The sequence below is a fragment of the Eulemur rufifrons genome, chromosome 7 (genome assembly GCF_041146395.1).
Source record: "Eulemur rufifrons isolate Redbay chromosome 7, OSU_ERuf_1, whole genome shotgun sequence".
NCBI classification, from domain to species: Eukaryota; Metazoa; Chordata; class Mammalia; order Primates; family Lemuridae; genus Eulemur; species Eulemur rufifrons.
The window spans coordinates 81,797,619-81,822,250 of record NC_090989.1 but is presented as its reverse complement, the minus strand read 5'-3'; the positions used below and the strand labels follow the sequence as shown (position 1 = coordinate 81,822,250).

At 35.5% G+C, this 24,632-nt stretch overlaps 1 protein-coding gene across 4 annotated transcripts in view; it reads left to right on the top strand.

Annotated features, from left to right (window-relative positions):
- The window catches only part of FXR1 (FMR1 autosomal homolog 1), a 66,325-nt gene that overhangs the window by 24,818 nt on the left and 16,875 nt on the right, over positions 1-24,632 (top strand). For all 4 annotated transcript variants that reach the window (XM_069475271.1, XM_069475272.1, XM_069475273.1 and 1 more), the window contains exons 4-10: positions 12,421-12,492; positions 12,886-13,034; positions 13,563-13,656; positions 14,116-14,232; positions 15,703-15,873; positions 17,465-17,543; positions 21,272-21,381. In XM_069475271.1, coding sequence (XP_069331372.1) covers positions 12,421-12,492; positions 12,886-13,034; positions 13,563-13,656; positions 14,116-14,232; positions 15,703-15,873; positions 17,465-17,543; positions 21,272-21,381 — 792 coding nt within the window. The remainder of the gene's footprint in view (positions 1-12,420; positions 12,493-12,885; positions 13,035-13,562; positions 13,657-14,115; positions 14,233-15,702; positions 15,874-17,464; positions 17,544-21,271; positions 21,382-24,632) is intronic.

Genomic DNA, 24,632 nt, shown 5'->3' with positions numbered 1-24,632 from the left:
GCCTGAAATTCTTATAAAAATTAACTTAAAATGGATCACAGAACTATTTTTATTAGCACTTAAAAAGTATATATTCTGTGCTGGATGCAAGTAATTTTGTTATCTGCCAATTTTTTCAAAATGATTAATTTTCTTTGAGTTCTCATTAATCCTAAATATTGTGCTAGAAAGCCAAAGAATTGCATCACTTTAACCCCTGACAACCTAAACTTTCTTTATTTCTTTTTTTTTTTTTTTTTGAGACAGAGTCTCACTCTGTTGCCCAGGCTAGAGTGCCTTGGCGTCAGCCTCGCTCACAACAACCTCAAACTCCTGGGCTCAAGCGATCCTCTTGCCTCAGCCTCCCGAATAGCTGGGACTACAGGCATGCGCCACCATGCCTGGCTAATTTTTCTATATATATTTTTAGCTGTCCGTATAATTTCTTTCTATTTTTTTTAGTAGAGATGGAGTCTCGCTCTTGCTCAGGCTGGTCTCGAACTCCTGAGCTCAAACAATCCGCCCACCTCAGCCTCCCAGAGTGCTAGGATTACAGGCATGAGCCACCACGCCCGGCCTAAACTTGCTTTCATTTAGAAATTCTGCCTGGATTTTAATTACTTGCCCCAAGTTCACTGTGCCTTATTTTGCTTTTGCTAAAGTGAAGTATGTTATAGCTTAATTGTGTCAGGGCTCCATGAGCCAACTTTCTAATGTTACGGTGCTCACTTTTCTCACTTTTTGCCTTATAGTTGACTCCATCAAAGTGGGTACTAAGACATTTTTGTAAGGGGACTTGTCACTGCAGTCTAAGTGTGCGTACTAGTGTTCTTGAAGAAAATGTCACCAGTGGCATGGGGAGACACGAGGAACCAGTGGCAAAGTGACTGCTGCTAATCAAGAAGTATGAAGTAGAAGTGTAGGGTATTTGGTGGGTGCTGTGTATGGCAGTGATGCTGCTGATTACTATACCCTGTTCATTTGGACTTTAGAGTCCTTTGAAAATGTTTTTCTCAGTATTATATTTTCTAATTAACATCTTTCTTGTAAGGATGATAAAGGAGCTTGATTTATTTTCATTTTTCAAAATTTACTTCTGGTATAGAATTTTTCTTCTGGAATTTGGGCAAGCAAGAGTTAGGTAAAGCAAGGAATGACTTAGGTTTGGAAATGTTCTAGAATTAGAAATTGTGGTGATCAATTTTGAGAGTAGTGTTTTTTTATATCTTTTTGTTCAGACACTTACTGGTAAAGTCTCAGATTAAAGGAAAAACTACCTCTTGGTGGGTGCTGAAGGTGGTGTTACAGTGTACTTTCTCCAGTCCTAGTCAAGGAATGTCCTGCCCTGTTCTTGAACCATCTCTGGCGCATCTCCCCAGCTGTCAACAAAATGTTTATATTACAGATTGAATGATTTAGGAATTGATGATCCTAGAGTATTTTATTCCACTTTGTGTTTCGTGATTCACCCCTGGTAAAATTTGCTGTCTACAATTTTGTGAATTATCTGAAAATGATGTTGTCGTTTTTTTTTCCCCCAGTTTTAAAAATTTCTATAAGGAAATAAGTTTAAGCTTGATATCCATGGATTTTTTTTTGCCATCATTTGTTAGAAATCTATTCATAGGACCTGAGATGTTTAGAAATTCTGTTTGTTAGTGCTTTATTTTTTGAACCAGGGAAATTTTGAAAAGTTTCATCTTCCCTTTAATTTCTGAGTAAAAAAGCTTAATTTAAAAAATGAAATGATACAAAATTATATAGAGTACAAAGTGAACCTTCCCTCTTAGTGTAGGTGCACTTGTCCACCTACCCCAACTTAAATCTCATTTACCAAAATTCCCTTCAGCTTTCTTTCTTAGCATTTATAAAGAATATTTTTTTAAAAAATTGTAAAAATTGGGATTACATTATAAACTTACGATTTTTTAAAAGAAATTCAGTTAATTAGGACATCAGACATTTTCATTATCTGCTCGTATAGATGTACCTCATTCTTTCTAACCACTTCATAAAATTCCTTTGTGTGGCTGTATCATAAAAGACATTAAAATTATTAGCAGCCAGGCACAGTGATTCATGCCTGTAATCCAGCATTTTGGGAAGCCAAGGTGGGAGAATTGCTTGAGGCCAGCAGTTCAAGACCATCCTGGCAACATGGCAAGACTCCATCTCTACAAAATATATATAAAAAAGAAATTAGCTAGTGGTAGTCCGCACCTGTAGTCCCAGCTTCGTAGGAGGCTGAGGCGGGAGGATCGCATGAGCACAGATGTTAGAGGTTTCAGTGAGCTTATTATCACGCCACCGCCCTCCAGCCTGGGTGACAGAGTGAGACCATGTTTCTCTTTAAAAATAAATAAATAGATAAAATCATTAGCAGATTTTTTACTATTACAAAAACAAACAAAAAAAAAAACCCCAAAACCCGCAATGCCTAAGTTAATATTCTTAAGTAAATCTTCTGGTAGTTTAGGTCCTAAGAGGTTCAATTGCTGAACCAAAAAGGTGTGCATGTTTAAAATTTTGATAGTACTAAAATGTACCATTTTGTCCACCAAAAATGCCTTTCAAATTATTGCTTCATAATTTTGCTAACACATTGAAAATGTTTCCTTTTAGATTGATTGACTGGATTATTACTAATCTGTAGTTTGTAAACTTGATAAAAGGAAGTTGATGTTTCCAGAATTTTCATTTCCTTGATCAGCAGGGATACGGAACATCTTTTACTTGTTATATAAATTGTCTTTTATTTTTTGTCCATGCAGTTTTTGATGTAGGAAATCTTTGTATTTTATGAATACGTTTTTATCTGTCATATATTGTGTTTTTTCTAAGGCATTTAAAAAATGCATTCAATGTGTTTTGCCATTAAGAAGTTACATTTACTTATTTATTTATTTTTTTGAGACAGAGTCTCGCTCTGCTGCCCAGGCTAGAGTGCTGTGGCATCAGCCTAGCTCACAGCAACCTCAAACTCCTGAGCTCAATCAATCCTCCTGCCTCAGCCTCCCGAGTAGCTGGGACTACAGGCATGCGCCACCATGCCTGGCTAATTTTTTCTATATATGTTTTTAGTTGTTAATATAATTTCTTTCTATTTTTAATAGAGATGGGGGTCTCGCTCTTGCTCAGGCTGCTCTCGAACTCCTGACCTTGAGAGATCCTCCTGCCTCAACTTCCCAGAGTGCTAGGATTACAGGCGTGAGCCACCGCGCCCGGCCAAGAAGCTACATTTTTATATTCAGATCTGACACGTTTGGTGTGGCTTCCAACGTTTTCTTTTTAGTATTTCTACAGGTGTGGGTTTTTTTTTTCTTTTTTTCTTTTTTTTTTTTTTTTATTTTTAAGACAGGGTCTTGCTGTGTTGCTGCCTGAACTAGCGTGCAATGGCGTCATCATAGCTCACTGCAACCTTGGACTCCTTGGTTCCAGCAGTCCTTGTGTGTCAGACTGAGTAGCTAGGACTACAGGCACGTGCCAACACGACTGGCTAATTTTTCTATTTTTTTTTTGTAGAGGTAGGGTCTTAATGTGTTGCTTAGGTTAGTCTCAAACTCCTGGCCTCAATTGATCTTCCCACCTTGGCCTCCCAAAGTGCTAGGGTTATAGGCATGAGCCACTGTGCCTTAGCAGTATTCAGGTTTTTAATCCATCTTGATACTTTTTCTAGGGTAATTTATTGGATAGTGTATTATTTTTTGGTGTATCAGTTTTTATTTGTCATTGGCTACTGTTTTCTTTCTGCAGTAATAACAGCTGACACTTGCATAGCACTAATTCATAAAACTAATGTACTTTTTTGTGTTTTAAGTTTATTTCTTTTTAAATAGTTTGTCTATAACATGTACAGAATAGGCATTTATTTCAGACATCTGTCCTGAAGTTTTATTTCTTCTCTGTTTTCCCTTTATATAACCAATGCTTTGATTTTTTTACTTTGGTTTTTCGTGTGTTTGCATTCTTTTTCTGGTTTTTACATCTTCATTTATGCTTCCATTTATTTTTCTTACACTAAAAGTACTAGACTTATGTAGATAACACAACTTTATGTCTGATAGTTATAAAATGTTATATTTTTTCTTAATAAACACCTTTTCTCTTTCTCTCTCTCTCTCTTTTTTTTTTGTAGACAGGGTCTCGCTCTGTCACCCTAGGCTGCAGTACAGTGGTGCAATCATAGCTCACTGCATCCTTGAACTCCTGTGCTCAGATGATCCTCCTGCTGCAGCCTCCCTAGTAGCTAGGACTGCAGGCACATACCACTATGTCCAGCTAATTTTTCTTTTTTGGTAGAGATGGGGTCTTGTTATGTTGCCAGGATGGTTTCGAACTCCTGGCCTGAAGGGTTCCTCCTGCGTTGGTCTCCCAAAGTGCTGGAATTCTGGCATAAGCTACCATGTCCGGCCCACACCTTCTGTCTTAAAATTTTCTGGAATTTTGCAAAATAGCTGATGTTCTTCAGTCATACTTCTAGATAGTAGGACTTGATCATTTACCAGTTTGTTATAAAGGATACAACTCAGTAACACCCAAATGGCAGTGGTGTGTAAGGCAAGGTGGGAGGGGAGTGGAAAGCAGAGCTTCCGTGCCCTCTGTATTGGGCCACAGTCACAGCACATCGTTGTGTTCACCAGCCTGGAAGTTCCATTAACATGCTTTTTAAACAGGTATTTCAGTTTAACATAACAGTCTCTGTCTTCTAAGTTCTGTGAATACTTTATTAACTTGTTTAAGGTCTTATAGCCTGGAGGTTGGGAAGCTGATAACTAGTTTCAGTTTTTGTTCTTGTAAATGTTATTCACAGGGTTTGGTCAGTTTTGTGCCAGACTCACAACTCTGGTTCTTCTGTAGCTCCAAGAGTCCTTTTTCCTTGAAGAAGCGAAAAGTGACTTTGATTTGGCCATTAGTAATAAATTTAGAACAAACTAATCGAAGAGAGAGCTTTTCCATTGAGATCTTCAGGTATTATTTTAGAGTTGGACCATATGAAATCTCCGTTCCTCTAGGTTAGGAATGGTTGAGTATTGACAGTTTCATAGGATTTAGCCTAAAATTGTATTACTTTATTTTTTTTTTATTTTTTTGGAGACAGAGTCTCACTCTGTTGCCCAGGCTAGAGTGCTGTGGCGTCAGCCTAGCTCACAGCAGCCTCAAACTCCTGGGCTTAAGCAATCCTTCTGCCTCAGCCTCCCAAGTACCTAGGACTACAGGCATGTGCCACCATGCCTGGCTAATTTTTTTCTATATATTTTTAGTTGTCCAGCTAATTTCTTTCTATTTTTAGTAGAGATGGGGTCTCACTCTTGCTCAGGCTGGTCTCAAACTCCTGACCTTGAGTGATCCTCCCAGAGTGCTAGGATTACAGGCATGAGCCACTGCGCTCTGCCTGTTACTTTAAAAATATGTTGGCTGCTTGAATACTAGGTTTGCGTTTCCAGATAGCTGATGAGACTTACATGCACTTGCAGCATGTAAGTTACTGTCGTGGTCCAGTAGTGGCCTCAGGAAGGCACTATATGATTTATATTAGAAAGTTAATTTTGGAAACGTCTAAAAGGGAAAATGTTCATTTTCAAACCTAGTGGCTTTTAATTTAACGTATTAAAAAATGGTGGTATTTGTTTTGAAGTCTTTGACATTTAATACTAAATTTTTTCTAAGCATTTGCTTCATTGTTGATTTTGCTGACTAAAGATTGCTAGGAAAATAGGCTCAGCTTGTAAAGTTGAAGGTAATGGGAAAATGAAGTGTTCTTTAGATTATCTCTTTCTTTTTTAAAAAATTTTTTGTTTTAGCCAGTCTCCATCCAGAATAGATTTTCTTAAACTGGGTATATTAATGTCCTGGGCTGTTGGAAGAGCAGTAGAAATCTCCCCTCACCTCCCATCCTATGATTTTACATGTGCCATGTTTTGTCTTTTATTGTAGATAATACACAACACACACAGACATGGTACATAGTAAGCCTGACATCTCAGGATACATAATTTTTTAAGTTTTTCTTGGGTCTAGCATATTTGAAATTAAAAAAAAAATTATTTTTGAATCATAAAGTTTTCTGGTTTAGTATCAGTTAAAATAAGAGTTGGCAAGTTTTTGTTCTTATGACATATGTCTTTCTTTCCAGCTATGTGGTGAATTTTCAGGCATTATGGTTATACATCTATATCTGTATATTTTAATTAAAATGTTGAAATAGGTACTTGGAGAATAATTACATAATCAAGGGAATGAAAATCCTTTGAGAGATGACACTCCGTTACAACTTTTTAATTCAGTGTTTTATTTACACAAAAGATAGAATATACACGTATGGTTTACCTTTTCTTTTTTTGCAATAGGATCTTGCTCTGTTGCCCAGTATAGAGTGCAACGGCATGATCATAGCTCACTGCAGGCTCAGACTCTGGGTTCAAGTGATCCTCCTGCTTCAGCCTGCTGAGTAGCTGGGACTACAGGTGTGTGCCACCATGCCCACCTAATTTTTCTACTTTTTGTAGAAATGGGGTCTCACTCTTGTTCAGGCTGGTTTTGAACTCCTGGCCTCAAGCGATCTTCCTGCCTTGGCCTCCAAAAGTGCTAGGATTATAGTCTTTAGCCACCATGGCTGACCTACATCCTATCTTTAAAAGAAGTTTTGAATTTGAATTTTTAGGTGTCTGTATTTAGACTCAGTCTTTCCCATAATACTAAGTCCATTGTTAGTCTGGCTGCTTGGGAAATGCTCACACTTGGAGGGGAACATATTCTTCATTACTTACATTTCTCGTAGGGAATAGCCAGTTTTTAGGACTTAATATAGTAAAGAAAGTTGGTGTGAAACTCATTTGTTAAAGTATCAACCTTAAATATTAATAAGATAACAGTATTGTGTTGGTAGAGAAATCCCATCAGTGTATTCCAGATGTTAATTTACTTTTCTAATATGCGTTTTTCTATTTCTTCATAAATCACAGTGATACAAAATGTCAGATACACAGTAACAATACTCAATAAAGGTATCTCACATGTTGGATACATGAGCCATTATGATAAGTATTCAGTTTTATTGGAAGAGTAAAGTGGAAATACAGTTAATTTATTCAAAACTGTTAAAAAATAGTGTCTCCGTGTTCATATTATCTTTATTTGGTTGTTACTTTGAAAGACATAGTTGAACATTAGGAATCTGAATGAAAAATTGATGACTTTAGTATCCAGACTGGAATTCCATTTAAATCACTTACGGTGGTGTGCTTGAATTTGGAGACCATTTTGTAACAAGGTTTGACTTGGGGTCATTAGATGGAAAGAATTCTGAAACAGGCTTTTGGAATTTGATTCTTCCTGTTCCATTCTCCACTCCATGAAATGATAGTCTTTAATCTGAGTACTGTTGTTTTAGGTTTCTCATGGTCACTCCTTAGTCTCCTAGATTTTAAGCTCTTTGGATTTGAAGAAGCTTTAGTATGTTAGCGCAGTGAGTGTCACTGCTTCATAGTGTGAATTGCTCCCATGGAAAAGTTGGGAGAGTTAAGTGAAATCTGAAGAAAGGGAATTTCTATGAGGTGCTCTTAGTCCAGTGATGTATTTATAAATCAGTTGAGTAACATTTGGGACATAGTAGACTAGGGCAGAGTTTTAATGCTGGGTTTTGAAAGTGATTTTTTTATTGTTTGAGATATACTCAACATTTTATAAAAGGTATAATTTGACCCACGGCACTAAAGTAGAGCCAGGTTCATAGTGTTTTGATGCAGGCTCTGGAATTTAGATTTAGGGGTTATAAGAGTGACTTTGTCTTTCAGGGGTGAAGTTATTAGTGAAACTTAACAGAAGTGGATATTAAGTATACAATTGAATTCAGCATGTCAATGTTGAGTGAGAAATGAAGCCTCCAGGCAGTTGAAATGGTTTATTCTCTTTCCTGTAAGCAAGCTACATAGTCAGATCCCTAGAAGGTTATGCTTTGGTGAAAATATCAGGTCATTAAATATGAAATGTGCCATTTCAAATCAAAAATGTAGTTTATTATATCTCAAGAAGCAGTACAGTTAATAAAAGTATGTGCCTAAACTATCAACACAGTTTTGCCATCAATGGTAGCTTGTTTCTGCCAGCAGCCAAGAAGTCTGGAGAGCATGTGGCGATGAAATCACAAAAGGCATTTTCCACAGATTGTTGAGAATTGAATATTTTTCCTTGCAAGAAGTGGCCCAAAGCCTGGAAAAAGTGATAGTCAGTTGTTGCAAGGTCTGGTGAATACGGTGGATGACAAAGAGTTTCCAAGTCCAGCCTTTGTGGTTTCAGCAGCATTGTTTTTTGGGGACATGGGGTCTTGGAAGAGGATTGGCCTGTCTCTGTTGACCACTCTTGGCTGCTTAATTGCAAGCATCCTCATTTCATTCAACTGGTTTCAGTAGACATCGGCTGTAATTGATTGACCAGGTTTCATGAAGCTGTAGTGGATAATACCAGCGCCGGACCACCAGACACCATTAGCTTTTTTTTGATGAATAATCGGTTTTGAACTATATTTCAGCACTTCATTTTTATCCGACCATTGTGCCGAACGCTTGAAATTGTCAAAAAGCATCCAGTTTTCATCACACGTAACAATACAGTGTAGAAATTGTTCACTTCATGTCATGATGGCAAAGAAAGGAAAGCTTCGAGACAATTTCTCATAGGCTCATTTAATTCATGTGGTACCCATCTATCTAGCTTCTTTTCCTTGCCTGTTTGTTTCAAATGGTCTAATATTGTTGGAATAGTAATGTCAAACCTTGCTGCTAATTCATGTGTAAGTTGAGATGAATTTGCTTTTACACTACAGCTTTCAGCTCATTGTTATTCACCTTTGTCTCAAGTCACACACATGGCTCATTTTCTTTTTCTTCTTGTTTTTTTGAGTCAGAGTCTCACTCTATTGCCCGGGCTAGAGTGTCAGGGCATCACCCTAGCTGACAGCAACTTCAAACTCCTGGGCTCAAGCAATCCTACTGCCTCAGCCGACTATAGGCATGCACCACCATGTGCAGCTAATTTCTTTCTATTTTTTTAGTAGAGAAGGGTCTCGAACTCCTGAGCTCAGTCTCCCAGAGTGCTAGGATGACAGGCATGAGCCACCGTGCCCGGCCTCATTTTCAAGATTAAAATCACCAGAACAAAACTTCTCAAACCATAGGGATACTGTGCATTCGTTAGCCAGGTCCTTCCCATACATTTTGTTGATATTTTGAGCTGTCTGCACTGCATTGGTTCCACGATGGCATGCATATTAAAAAATAACACGAACTTTTGACTTATCTGTGGTTTCACAAAAATTGCTCTGAAAAAATATTTGAAAGATAATCACAACCCAAAACATACATTTCAAAGACTGAGGATGTACCTTCACAATAAAAATAAAACAAGAAGTGTCAAGGTGAAATGTGAGAGATATTAACTGTCAAACTTACTTAAGGAAATCGGACATTCCATACTTAGTAACCTACTAGAATAAAGCAATTTAGGTAGTTTTAGGACCTGTCTTTTCAGCAATTCAAGCTTGAGGTACATTCACTATAAATCACCAGACAAGTCTGTTTACCTGAACTGCCTTTCTGAGATAGTGCTTGGAATGGGCACTTTCCTCCTGGTTCTTAGGATATTCTTTTTTTTTTTTTTTTTTTGAGACAGAGTCTCACTTTGTTGCCCAGGCTAGAGTGAGTGCCGTGGCGTCAGCCTAGCTCACAGCAACCTCAAACTCCTGAGCTCAAGGGATCCTCCTGTCTCAGCCTCCCGAGTAGCTGGGACTACAGGCATGCACCACCATGCCTGGCTAATTTTTTTGATATATATTTTTAGCTGTCCATATGATTTCTTTCTATTTTTATTAGAGATGGGGTCTCGCTCTTGCTCAGGCTGGTCTCGAACTCCTGAGCTCAAACGATCCGCCCACCTCGGCCTCCCAGAGTGCTAGGATTACAGGCGTGAGCCACCACGCCCGGCCAGGATATTCTTTTTTAAATCCTTAGTATACTGGAGAAAACAATCATTGATCATTTACTGTTTGGGTCCAGTGGACCATTTTAATTTTTTTAAAATTATTTTTAAGTCATTTTACAAATAATTTTACAGAAGAATGAATAGTGAAGTTCAGTATCAGACATTTTAATAAGAGTTTAAACATAACAAATCCAACTTTTAATTGTATTATTTTCCTGTTTTGATGATACATGGGCCTACAGTGGATACAGTTCTCTAAATGTAACTGCTCAGCTGTCATGTGTGAACCTAGAACATATTCATCTTATAAATACATCAGATTAAAAATAAATCTCTAATAAATTCTAGCTTATTGTGTTTATTCTTACACTTGGATCATCAATGCAATACTTGAATACTTTGGAATTTTTGGTGGCTTCTTATTTTATTGAAGAGGAAGTGTCCATCTTTGCACTGTAATTATGTCATATTTAGCCATTTGGATTGACCAATCCATTGAATTTTTTTTATCATTTGTTCCTAGTCACCTTTGTATAACACACCTACGTTTGGTGTTTTTCCATTGAGGAAGTGTTGGTGCACAAACATCTTAAATGAGAGAATACTGTCATGGATCCTTTTAGAAAAACAGAATGATCCAAGCTCTTGTTGAAGGATTTTGTGTGATGAATTCCCAGTTGAATGAGTAACCTGAATGAGAACACCTTCTATCCTTTTTCTCCTTAGGAATACATTGAAAACATTCATGTAGGATGTCGCCATCTGAAGACTTCATAGTCTGAGATTTTGCTTCATAAGATACTTTCACATTCATCAGTAGAATCTAGTGTGCTCCTGTCTCTTTGCATCCATCTTCTGATTGCTCTAATAATAATGAAAGACCTTCCTCTGTAAATTTTCTCCTCTTTGCAGTTATGGGTGGAAAATAATAAATTATGAATTATTAACTGTTAGTAGTCAGAAGCAGACTACAAGAATGGTGTCTTTGGTCTTTTTGTACTTTCGCAGAAGAGATCCAGTACTTTAGGCTATGCAGTAATGAAACCATAGGATGATGCAACAGTAATGATTTATTTCACTGTTGTATCCTTCTAGATGATGCCTTCATTCCTCTGTTAGTTTTCTTTACTGGGAATAATTGATAAATGATGATGAAATAGTAAAATGTTTCAAGATACAGGAAAAATAAGACCCCTAGATTTATAAAAGGACACAATGGTTACATGTAATAATTTCAAGATAGGGAGAGTTTTGCTCTATTATACAAGAGTAAAATTTCTTGTTCTTTGGAAAACCACAAAGAATAAAAGTCATAAAATATTGACGGTTGTGTCACATGTGAGCAAGCCCAGGTTGACCTTGTGATGTGAATTGATCTGATCAGACTGTATTAAAAACGTTAGTACATTACTCTCAAAAAAAAAAGTCATAAAATACTGAACCTTTTGAATAGTTACATCTGCTTGTACAGGAAACTAAAAAGCTAAAATTGTGTCCATTGGGCCTTGATTGGTATATTGACTTTCTTGTTTTTTCCTCATAGCTTTTTTGCTAATCATGGTGTACAGTGAAGTTGATCATTAGGTTTTGGCTTATTCATTCACAGTTACAGTATTCCCACCATTCCAAGTTTACTCTCAAATCATCTTAATAGAACCTTCAGGCTTCTAAAAGTATTTGCCTATCTATAGTTGTTTGCATTTATCTCCTAGATGGCTCCTAATATTCACTGGTAGTTTTCCCTGGCCACCTCTACAAGGGCAATCTTAGTTCCTATAATCAAGATTCTTTTCGGGGTGTTTCCTCCCAGCACCAGTCCTGCCCCTCCATGTATTAAAAATACATTAAACAAGCTGCTGAATCATAAGACATAATCCCTATTAGAAACTTTTGTAACCTTTTATGTTAATAAAACTGATATTTACAGATATAAAGACTGAGATTTAATTTTTCTGGATAGTAGTTTTTGTAAGATATTTATATACTCTGCTAGATGACTAAATGTATAATTTTTTGTTAGTTAGCTAAACAACTGTACATTTGATTTAGGTCTTTTAGCAAAGGATCTGAACGTCATATCCTTGAAGGAATTTTAAAATTCAGTTTATTATGTTCTGAAAACAATTCCTAATTTTGATGAATAACATTGACAGAAACTGAAAAACCTATGTTTTACATTGCGTAAAAGAACATTTTAAAAAAAATTTGTGTTTAGTAAACCTCATGAATTTGAAATTATATTTTCAAGAAGCCAAATTGCTCAAAAAATGTTTAGTTTTATATTTAAGTAGTAAAATTTAATTGTATGTACCACTTTCATTAAACTGCATTTAGTACAATTTCAAGTAAGTAACATTTTTGATTCTCTAGTGAGATTTGGCATTTATAACAAGTCATTGTTTACAGTGTTGAAATCTTTTGGGAAGAATGGTTAAAGGCATTTTTTCATTTTTTCCCCCCTTTCAGGTATATTCAAGAGCAAATGACCAAGAACCATGTGGATGGTGGTTGGCTAAAGTTCGGATGATGAAAGGAGAAGTAAGTGGTCTTGAAAATACCTCAACTCTTTGTTTTTGCAAATGTTTTCCCAACTCTTTTTTTTTTTTTTTTCCTAAAAGCCTACCTCAGAAATAGTTGATCAAACATTTCAAAAGTTCGTTAGCATTAATTTCTGTTTGTGTTCTATATTGGCAAACACCAAAGCTGCTCTCCAGAGGTACACCTCAAGCATGTAAGGACCACCAAGTTTCATGCTTGTAAGAACCTAAAACCTAGTTTAGGCAAATCAGATTGATGTAGCTAAGCTGTGCTTAGTATTTTTGCCACAGGGGGAGGGTCTGTTGGTTAAGCTGAGCAAGGTAATTAGAACTTCATTTAAAGTTTATTATTTTCGTTCAGATGGGATTTTTAAAGTATTTTGATGTCTTTTAGTTTTATGTCATTGAATATGCTGCTTGTGATGCTACTTACAATGAAATAGTCACATTTGAACGACTTCGACCTGTCAATCAAAATAAAACTGTCAAAAAAAATACCTTCTTTAAGTGCACAGTGGATGTTCCAGAGGATCTGAGAGAGGCGTGAGTAATTTTATTTATTATTTTGTTTTTATTTTTTTTTTTTGAGACAGAGTCTCACCCTGTTGCCTGGGCTACAATGCCGTGGCATCAACCTAGCTCACATCAACCTCAAACTCCTGGGCTCGCCTCCTGCCTTGGCCTCCCCAATAGCTGGTACTAGAGGCGCTCGCCAACACCCCTGGCTGATTTTTTCTATTTTTATTAGAGATGGGGATCTCGCTCTTGCTGAGGCTGATCTCAAACTCCTGACTTCAAGCAATCCTCCTGTCTCGGCCTTCCAGAGTGCTAGGATTATAGGCCTGAGCCACTGTGCTTGGCCCTGAGTGATTTTATTTACTGTTGAATTGCTTTGTGAATTAAGAGGATTTTTCAGTGCTACCAATCATTTCTCCCTCAAACAATCAAAATTTTCTGATAGAAGATCTTTTAATAAACAGCATTTTTAATGAAATGAAATACCAACTTCACATTACAACTTTTCTCTTCATCTATTATTGAGGTTTTACACTTAAATTAATTTCTCTCTAGGTGTGCTAATGAAAATGCTCATAAAGATTTTAAGAAAGCAGTAGGAGCATGCAGAATTTTTTACCATCCAGAAACTACACAGCTAATGATACTGGTAAGATAACACCATATTTTAAGGTAGCTAATTAATGGGTATTGCATGCATTTTGTAATTAGATATTTCAAACGATAAAAGCTTAGGTAAACTTGATGTATAGTGAATTTATTAATATAGTGTGAGATAAATTTTTTTTGTAGCTGTAAAACACTAATTACTTTTGATCTCTTCTGGAGTAAGGAGAAGAATAAAATTCTTAACGTGACATTCTTAACATCATAAAATTCTTGTGTTTGGGATCCTGGATTTCCCTCTGTCCAAATGTATTCTGAATAGCAGATCTAAATACTATAAGAATTCAGAAAGGAAAATAGGATTACTCAGGGAGGAGGGGAGTATTGGGTGAAGGGAGAAGTGTGGTAGATGAGAATCAAGGAAGGGTTTGTATAGAAGCTTGTGCTTGTGTTGTTTTGAGAAATGATTCCACTTTTGAGTGATTAACTTGTTTGTATATAGTCTGCCAGTGAAGCAACTGTGAAGAGAGTAAATATTTTAAGTGACATGCATTTGCGAAGTATTCGTACGAAGTTGATGCTTATGTCCAGAAATGAAGAGGCCACTAAGCATTTAGAGGTAAGTGGGTTTACTTACAAAAGGTTTTTTATGCATCCCATTTAGTTTCATGAGTACATTCTTCATGTTTCCTGGTTCAAACGACTTGACTGTTATATAAGGTACCCTAGGGCTTCTTTTGTGGCTAATATCTGGCGTGGTCATGTCCTTAGAAGAACTGTTTTTCCATTTTACTTTTATCAAACATGGCCTTTCATCTGCTAAATGCCTGTTGACTTTTTTTTAGGATTTAGATGACAGATGCCAAATAGCTTGGAAACTAACTAGGGGATACTCTATAGAACTTGTATTGATAGTTCTTTGCTCTGTCTTTAACTTTTTTTTTTTCTCCTACCCTTTCACTTGTCAGTCATGATACACTTCCATCAGTAACTAGTTCACTGTGATAACTCTTGCGTAAGAGGAGAGGAATACTAGGAGTGAGGCATCGTGTAACATGTAGTTTCAAAATATTAATCCTTTCATTACTTATCTGTTTTGTCTAAAGGTATTCTGTTTTCTTCTGCTCTTCCCTGCCGTGCAGTTAAGATACACTCTTCCTCTCGCCCCTACACTCCCCAACTGAACACACATGCATTCACACACTGCCTTGACTTAGAGAAATTGAGGTATCGATAGGACAGATTTGTAAGTGTTCTCATTAGTTTGAAAGTTCCAAACAAGGGATATGTGAATGAATTTTGAAACCAGAATCATCTGAATTGGAGAATTGCCTGTGTCTGTAATTTTGGAAAATTGTTGTAGAGTTACTGTTTTCTGTGACCATGAGTAAATACATGGATCAAGCTGGTTTTTTTTTTTTTTTCTTTGATTGTTACCACATCAGATCAGTTTATTCTTTAAGAGATTGTCTTTTGGCCTTCTTTAACTTAGTTTTAAAAAAAATTGTATCTCTCTATTTCCTTGTAAAGAAATAAAGTTAGAAAAAAAAATTTAAAAAGTTGGTTTTAAAAGTACATGTAACACAAAATTTGCCATCTTAACCAGTTTTAAGTGCACAGTTTAGTAATGGTAAATATATTTACATTACTGATCAGTCTCCAGAAGTTTTCATCTTGCAAAACTGAAAATCTGTATACCCGTCAAACAACAACTTCCTGCTTTCTGGTTACCCCCAGCCCCTGGCAACCACCATTCTGCTTTCTGTTATCTATAAATTTGACTATTCCAGATACCTCAGATAAGTGAAATCATATAGCATTAGTCATTTTTGTGACTGGCTTATTTCACGTAGCATAATAATGTTCTCAGGTTTCATCCATGTTGTAGCATGTGTCAGAATTTCCTTTTTAAGACTGAACAATAATTGCATTGTATGTATGTATACCACGTTTTGTTTATCCATTCAGTTGACAGACATTTGGGTTCTTCCACTTCTTGCCTATTGTGAATAATACTGTGAATGTGCATGTGTAAAAACCATTTTATTTTTTATCTTTTTTATAAATTCTAATTTTCTTCTCTCTCTAGTGTACAAAACAACTTGCAGCAGCTTTTCATGAGGAGTTTGTTGTGAGAGAAGATTTAATGGGTCTGGCAATAGGAACACATGGTAGTAATATACAGCAAGCTAGGAAGGTTCCTGGAGTTACCGCGATTGAGCTAGATGAAGATACTGGAACATTTAGAATTTATGGAGAGGTAAGCTGTTTTGTCTCCTGGCTTGGCTAACTTCATTATAACCTATTGACCATCTATTGTTTGATGATATTTTATCTGGAATTTTAATTTCCCAGTAAAACACTTGAGATAGAATTTATCCATTTAAAATCATTCAGCCTAGTGATCATACTTGTGCAGGTGATTGAAGTTGATTTTTGTATTGGGGGAATAAAAGATTTTCTGAGTAATTTGTAGTATTTTTAGAAATTCCTTAACTAATTGCTTCTGAGTTTAATTCAGTTTTATACCCATTATAAATAATTTATCCAAGTATTTTTTGAGTGCTTACTGTGTGTCAGGCACTTGACAGTAGTAGATAGCATGTGATAGAATAGCTTTTATAGAACTTGAATTTGGATAATACTTTGTCACTGGTTAATTATGACATTTGTAGGGATAGAAAATTAATTTAAAATTCACCTGGGCATGGTGGTGATGCCTGTAGTCTGAGCTATTCGGGAGGCTGAGGCAGGAGGATCACCTGAGCCTAGGAGTTTGAATCCCCAGCCTGAACAATGTAGTGAGACCCCATCTGTTTAAAATAAATAAATAAAGGTAGATATATATGTATGAAAAATTTATATATACACACACATATTAAAAAATATAAATTCAGACTTTTTATTAAGACCATTCTTCATGGATTTTTTTCTTTTTTTTGCGTGGTAAATTCAAGTCAACTTTTCATATATAACTCTTAGGAAAGATTATTTAGTAAATCTGATGAGAGGCTTCATTTGTTTGTATTTCTGAAACCTTTAAAAATGGGCAGTATGATATATAATAATTAAGAGTACAGGCTTTGGAGATACACCTTCTGGGTTGGAATCCTGTCTCTACCACTTTGGGCTTGGAACAAGTTACTTCCTTATGTAAGTATCCTCATTGTAAAATAAGAATAATAATACTTTACATTGTTTATGAGGATTGAATACATTTTTAAAACTTTTTAGTGTATGTGGTATATAGTGAGCACTCAATGAATTTAAACTATGGTTATTAAAGAACAAATAAAAGTGGATAGTGGCTGTTTGAGAACTATAAAATCCCTTTAGAAAACCCCCTTCTAGTTCTTTAAAATTGTACCCATTAGAAATTATGAATTTTAATTATCTTAGTAGGTACTTAAAAAAATTGCATCTCCACAAAAACAGCTTTTAAAATAATTTCTGATGTTGAGAATAAATAAAAAACAACTTAGACAATTTATTTGTGATTTTAACATTTATTATGAGAAATATAACATGAGAGTATGGACCGGTATAATCAGGATTGGGTTATAGTTTGACTATTCAGCAAAAGGGTCTTAGAGATATCTAACATTATTTGTTTTTAATAGTACTGACAGGTTTTTTTTGACACCTTTAATGATGACTTAGAATTGTCTTTTTTTAAAATGTACTTCATGAATTATTCAACCTGAAAAATCTCTCCCCAGTGGGCTGAGCATAATGTTTTAGTAGAATATAATCATTCAGAATTTTCTACTCTTCTCATGTTTTTGTTTTGGATTATGGGTTGCTTCAGCATTGAAACAGGTTTTCATGTTTATTTTTCCTTCCATCTACAGAGTGCTGATGCTGTAAAAAAGGCTAGAGGTTTCTTGGAATTTGTGGAGGATTTTATTCAGGTTCCTAGGAATCTTGTTGGTAGGTACTTCTACTAAATGTTAAATAAGCTAAATGTTGTTTAGTTACATACAATGACTTAATTGAAATTAATCTTATGGCCTGATACCTTATTCTACTTGTGTGGAACACTTAGATAACAATACTTATTTTCATTTTGGGGTAATAACATTTTGTGTGACTTGTACCTCGTTATTGTCCTATGTTAAAAAGTAAAGATGTTTTCTTCTGTACAGGATGACCCTCATTAATAAGACCCATGATTTTTATAACAGTTGTCAGTACAGTTTTTTTTAAAGCCTTCTCATCCTTTGGGAGCTTTCCTATTCTCTTTCCCATAACATTCTTTTATCATTTCCATATCCATCAAAATTATAATAGTACTTTTTTGAGAAGGTGTTTGTGATAATTGTTTTCTTTTGTTTAGTGAAGAAGAAAAGGTAACAGTGGACTAACAATAGGGTAATAAACTTCTACACAGTAGGCCCTGAATAAGTAATAATTGGTTGTTGCAAAGGAGTAGAATAAGGTAAGAAGTTGTGGGCAGGAGACAAGGATGGTGATGATAAGAGGAGATTGATTGATACTAACCATTAAAGAAACTGTTATACCCATAGGTTATAAGTTAAGTGACAAAAATTTGAGTTTGAAGCTATGGTTAAATGAGTAATTATAGCTTGGGGTGAGTTAATTAATAGCTTTGTTATTAACATGTCCTACATCTGTATTGTTTGTCTTTTTAAGTGCTGTTTGAGGCAATTGGGAAGGCTTCAGTTACGTGTAAAATACTCGTGACTAGTTTAAAAATTTAATATAAAAAGCATCAACATAATATGGTGAAGTTTACTAGGAATGGGATGAGTTTTGTTGCCTGTTGTGTCTCATTAATTTTTTTGACCTTAAGAAAATAGATCAACTCTTTGTCTTCATTTATATAGTGTGGCTTGTTCTGCCTTTTGAAAATGATTTCTTAACCATTGGTGTTCCATTTTTCAAATCCTGTAAAACAAACATTAATTGAAAAATTAAAAAAAAAATCCATTCTAAAAAGAAGGGTTTTCTTTGGCCAGTAATAAGTAGTGTACTCAGGGAAAATAGTTTACAACACAATTTGTTTCTTGGAATTCAACTATTAGTATTTATGTAAAATGCTTTTCAATTCTGCCCAAACATTGGATGGATAGATTTGACATGCTACCATTTATGTAAGCTTTTTCAGTTCTTGGTATATCATTACTCATTGTAGATTGAACTGCTGGAGAGATGAGTTAAGATGTTAAAATTAAACATAAGCTTGAAGAATTTTATATGGTTTTAATAAACATTTTTAATTACTAGATGTTATCAGTGTTAATCATTGTCAAATGAAAACTGCTTTGACAAGAAAGCTGCTTTTGAAAATGATCCCCCCCTTTTTAAATCATACTCAATTATTAACATTTATCAATACTCACCTTGTGGTAGCTGGTCTACAGAATTTAATTTAACTTTACTAAGGTATCCTCACTTGTAAAAAATGATTTTGGTGATGGGTTTGTGAAAGGGAATTGGATTTGTTTCCAAACCAATCATCCTGTAGAAGATAGCTTTGGTGTTACAGAGTTGTGGTAGTGTTAATTGTGAGTAAGAATTCCTGATACTTAAAAAATAAGGAATTGGATATATTTATAGTTCCCTGATTCTTCTCTTTATTTATGTATCAGTGCAGTGAAATGAGTACCTGTTGTGTCTCTCTTTTCCTATATTCTGTCTTGGTTGGCTTTGGTGATGTGGGTTGTTTGTGTGCTTTTTAGGAAATACACAGCAGCAACTATTAATATTACATGTTGGTGAAGTACACAAGTAGTGTAAAAATTTCTGTTGGTTGTCATGTATAATAATACTATATTTCCCTCCAAAATGTTTTGTGGGTGATGCAGTCTTTTGAAAAGTAGTGCATTCTTAGTCCAAGTGAGAGAGAAAAAGAGGAATGAGGAATAAAAGGGAATGAGGACCACTTGGTGGGTAAGTTCCAGAGAGGATTTCTGTATACATTTGGGTTCTAAGTTTCTAGGACTCAACCATTCCCACCCCTCCCAAATCAAGGGGAAAAATGTGTGAACATGATTTGAATATGGATCAAAACCTTTCACCTCTTGTAGGCCTTCCTTAATCACTTCTCTGTCCCTTTGGCATTTAAACTCAGTGCTCAATTTATACTACAGGTCTGCTTCAATTTGTCAATATGCTCTGGAAATTAAACTGGAAATGATCAATTAAAATATTGACGGTCTCTGGTGGGACTAAATAAAACTTGAAGGTAGGTCCCTGCCAAGGACCCCAGAGGAGTGTTGGATGATCACTCACAACTGGTATAGTTCACAAGAAGGAAGTGGCAAAAATTCGGGGGGAGGGATTATGGAATATCAACCTGATTTTTGTTTGTCGAAAAGAAATTTGCTTGTTTTTAGCAGGGTCGAGGATGGAGTTGCTGCTTGAGCTTCACTGTGTTAACAATGAAGGTTGCTTTTATGTGCTGCTGCTAGGGCTGCTCAGAGAAGACATACGTCATGTGAATTCCCTGTCCTGTATTTTTTTTCCCTGTCCAATGACTGCTACTTTTCAGTTTAGGTTATTAATGGGGCAGATAGTTTGAGAGTAGTAATACAAGAATAAAAATATACCATTATAGTGCTTGTGCTGTGTTGACCAGGTTACTGTTGTCATTGTTCCCTAATTCATTCTTTAATGGAAACTGTTCTTTCAAGTATGGAATAGGACAAATTTTCATTTTAACCCCTTTAAACTAAAAATTCAAGTTTTTTATGAGATTGAGTTTGTAAAAAAAATTAATTGGGTATGTGGACAAATACGGTGTTGCTATTAACTTTATATGTGATACATCTGTTCCATACAATGAAGGTTACCTGGATATTTACTTCTGTTAGTAGGTGACATTATCCAGTATTGCTTTGTTATTTTATGTGAGCATATGTTAAGCTTTGAAACTAGAGAGTAAGTTCCTCAGGGGAAGAGAGTTTTCATTCCCTTCCCCACACCCCCCAGTTTCTCCTTTAATTACTGTGTACTTGAGACTGCTATTTGACAGACTTAACAAGTGTGGAGAAGGTAAATAATTTGAATTGCATGTCATTTTACAGCATTTCATACTTAGCAAGACTACATATCATACACATGCTTTACGGACTTGTATATAGCTGTGAAATACTTAAAAAACCTCTTGGTATAAAATGTAGTACTTGCAAACATACTATTTACTGAAGCAAAATATTCTACTAAAGTTATCTTCAAATCACAGATACCTCTTGGACAAATAGAAACTTGAAAATAAAAGCAAGATTGAATTTGTTACTTGTGTGAATATATGTAACAAACATAAATTGATAATGATTAATGCCAAATTAAAACAATTTTTGCGTTTATGTATATATCCAAGGTTTTGAAATAGATTGGATATTTATTAAAATGATATAGTCATTTAAAAATGTTTAGAGTTTGAAAATTTCTTACAAAGGAGCAGCGTTGTCAATCTCAGTTAATATCCTTAGGCATACTGAAGAGAAGGAAGTTTCAGACCAAGCATAAAATTCTTTGATAGTCCTTAGGGTGGTACATTCATTGAAAGTACAGAGATGGAGCTTTGCTTAGTGGTTATAATTTGATAGCGAATTATAAATTATTTGGGCTGGTATTGAAAAGATAGCAGAATTGGTTTTTTAACATACCATTATTTTTTTCTCTTACTAAAGGAAAAGTAATTGGGAAAAATGGCAAAGTTATTCAAGAAATCGTGGACAAATCTGGTGTGGTTCGGGTGAGAATTGAAGGAGACAATGAAAATAAACTACCTAGAGAAGATGTAAGTATTTTAAATTAATTCATTTGCCTATTTTTTTTTTTTTTCATATTTCCTTGGCTGACTTATTAACGCTATTTTGGAAATAGTTGTATCTATGGAGTTACTTACCGTGGGTTTTTGTTCCTTGTTTTGAAAATTGTTTTTTATGTTACTGCTTTATACACTTAGAAAACACGTCATCTTTTGGTTGTGTGGGCCTTGGGTTCTTAGATGGTTTGTCAGTATTTCAGTAAAAAAGCCAATTCTTGATATAAAGGTTTCAATTTGATAATCTTACCAGTCCTTTTTTACACTTAGCGTGTAAATCTGTAGAACTTGGTATTTTCAAGAAAACATCTGTTAAAAAGGAACTCTTGCTCATATTCTCCTTAACCGTTGTGTAGAATCTAAAAGTATTGACAATTTCTTAATCGAAATTCCCTTTACTTCTTATGTCACTATTAATTCTTATACCAACTTTCTAAAATTTCTTTTTCATTCTGTCTTCACATGTTGATACTTTGTCCATAATTCTGTTCTTTACTCCTTGTATATCACTTCAAGGATCTCACATTTGTGGCTCCAGTGGTCAACTCTGTATACTTGAACTTCGTATTGCCTGAATGTAAGGCAAAGATTTTTCCTAGTGATCTTCCAGAAAGCAGTACATTCACAACTTATTTAGTTTTGCACAACAGAGTACTGTTTGGGGGAATTTGTTAACCTATTGGATAGAGTAAATCTTTTTTGAAAAGAAAGAGAGAAAGCTATATACATTTAGCCCAGATAAATATCCTGACACTAAGTATTAGGTGTTGTAAAGATCCTATTAAAGATACTCACTTCCTTTATTCCTTTTAATTAGTTAGAATGTGGAGATGAATATACATTTGAAAATGAATGAGGATAAACAAATGTCTTAGTATTATACAAATGAATACTTGTGGCTCGGAATGCTATTTTCAGTCATTCCTTTCCTTCCCTTTCCCTTTCCCTTTCCTTCCTTCCTTCCCCCTTTCCTTTTTCTTTTCCTTTTCCTTTTCTCTTCTTCTGCCCTCTCCCTTCTCCCCTCTTTTTTTCTCTTGTCTCCTGAGGCAGGGTCTCACTCTGTCATCAAGGCTAGAGTGCTGTGGTGTGATCATAGCAACTGCAACCTCCAACTCCTGTGCCTCAAGCAGTCCTCCTGGCTCAGCCTCCCAAGTTGCTAGGACTATAGGGGCACATGACCACAGTTGGCTAATTTTTTAAAAAGTTTTTTAGAGACAGGGTCTGGGTCTGGCTGTGTTGTTCAGGCTGGTCCCAAACTCTAGGCCTTGAGCAATCCTCCTGCCTCAGCCTCCTAAAGTGCTAGGATTACAGGTGTGAGCCACCATTATTTTTAGTGATTTCATTTAAAAAGTATTCTAAATCTCATGTAACTTTTACTTTCTTTCTAAGTACCCGCTGTTCTATTTTGTATGATTTTAAGACTGAGATAGGGGTTAAAGTCGGTGGTGCCATACCATTATAATTGACACCTTTTCGTGTTGTACACAGTATATAAAAATAGTGGTGATCCATTTGGCATATAACCATCACCTGAAAGTTGGATTTTGTTGTAAGCTTTTTCTTCTAGGTTCTCCTTCATAGACAGAACTTACTCTACTTTTCTGTGTTTGTAGTTTTGCCATTGTTACTGCCATTTCTATCCCAGGGTTACTAGACATAAATGTTTACAGAGGCCAAGCATTTAATGTAAATGGTTAAGCAAGTTGGAATGTATAAGATAGGGATGACGGGGACAGTGCCTTTTTACATGGGAATGCGTACCTTATGTTTTGCTACTTTGGATATTTTTAGAGAGACACAGGACACCTATAATATACAAAGTTTTTTGGTTTTCAAAACACTACATGTGAAATCTGAAGGTAGTATTGGCTTATTGGGGGCCACCATTTCACAATTTAAGCTGGAGACTCATTTTATAACATGTTTGATCTGAAGCTTTTGGTGATGTACCCCTTAGCCTGAGATGACCTTTCAGGTCTGTATAGCAATTATTGTCTAGATAATTGAGTATTTAACGATTTTCTTTCAGTCTTACATTTATTTTCTAGTTGATCTTATGTCTCCAAACCAGGTTATAAACTTCCTGAAATCAAAAAGTCAAATCTGAATTTTTATATTCTCTGTTCTCCCCTAGGCCTACACATCTTACAGAGTGTGCACTTGATAAATATTTTAAGTCATTTAATTTAAACTTTTTAAAAAATAAGTTTGAGCTTTGAATTGTAAAAGATAGTTTGTGTAAAGGTTAGACTAGCACAGATAGGGTGTAGCATTAAAAATAAATGTATATCTGTGTCTTGTCCATGTCTCTCCTTCCCTCTCCATCATGCCTAAAAGATTTTAGACTGTTGTCATGTTACTTTTGTGTCTTTGTTTTGCTATTAAAAGCAGTGCTGCAGCAAAAGTCTCTTGTGACTCTTTGCCACATTTAACTTGAGGAAATTTCTGGAAGTGCATTTGTTAGATCCACAGGGTTTATGGCATTTAAATTTTTAGATCTTGGTCAATTATTTTCTCACGTCTCCTCCATCAGTGTAGGAAATGTGTCTGTGTCACACATGTTTGCCAATACTGGGTTTTTATCAAATTTCAATTAGTGTCATTTCAGAAAGTGTACATGTTATTTTTACATATGTTTAAAAGAAATTTATTCTGTGAACCATCTCTTAGTCCTTCATGTAGTTTTTGTGTGATATTATTAGTGGGTTATAAGAGCATTTTACATTTTAAGCAGCTAGTCCTTTGCCTTTTCATAAGTGTAGCAAATATTCCTTGTTTCTTTGTACTTTAATTATTTTTCCTGGGAAGATATTTTAAAAATTTTATATCGTTGGGTTTTTTTAGGCTTTTACTGTATGACCAGATTTTGTGTCATGATCGGCAAGGTCTTTTCTACTCCTAGATCATTCAGAAATCCATTTATATTCTCCAGGTTTGGGTTTTTTTTTTTTTGGGGGGTGTGTGTGTGTGTGTGTGTGTGTGTGTGTGAGACAGAGTCTCACTCTCTTGCCTGAGCTAGAGTGCAGTGGTGTCATCATATCTCACAGCAACCTCAAACTCCTGGGCTCAACCTGTCATCCTGCCTCAGTCCTCTGAGTAGCTGGGACTACGGGCACACGCCACCATGGCCAGCTAATTTTTCTGTTTTGGGTAGAGACAGGGTCTTGCTCTTGCTCAGGCTAGTCTCGAACTCCTCAGGTCAAGCAATTCTCCTGCCTTGGCCT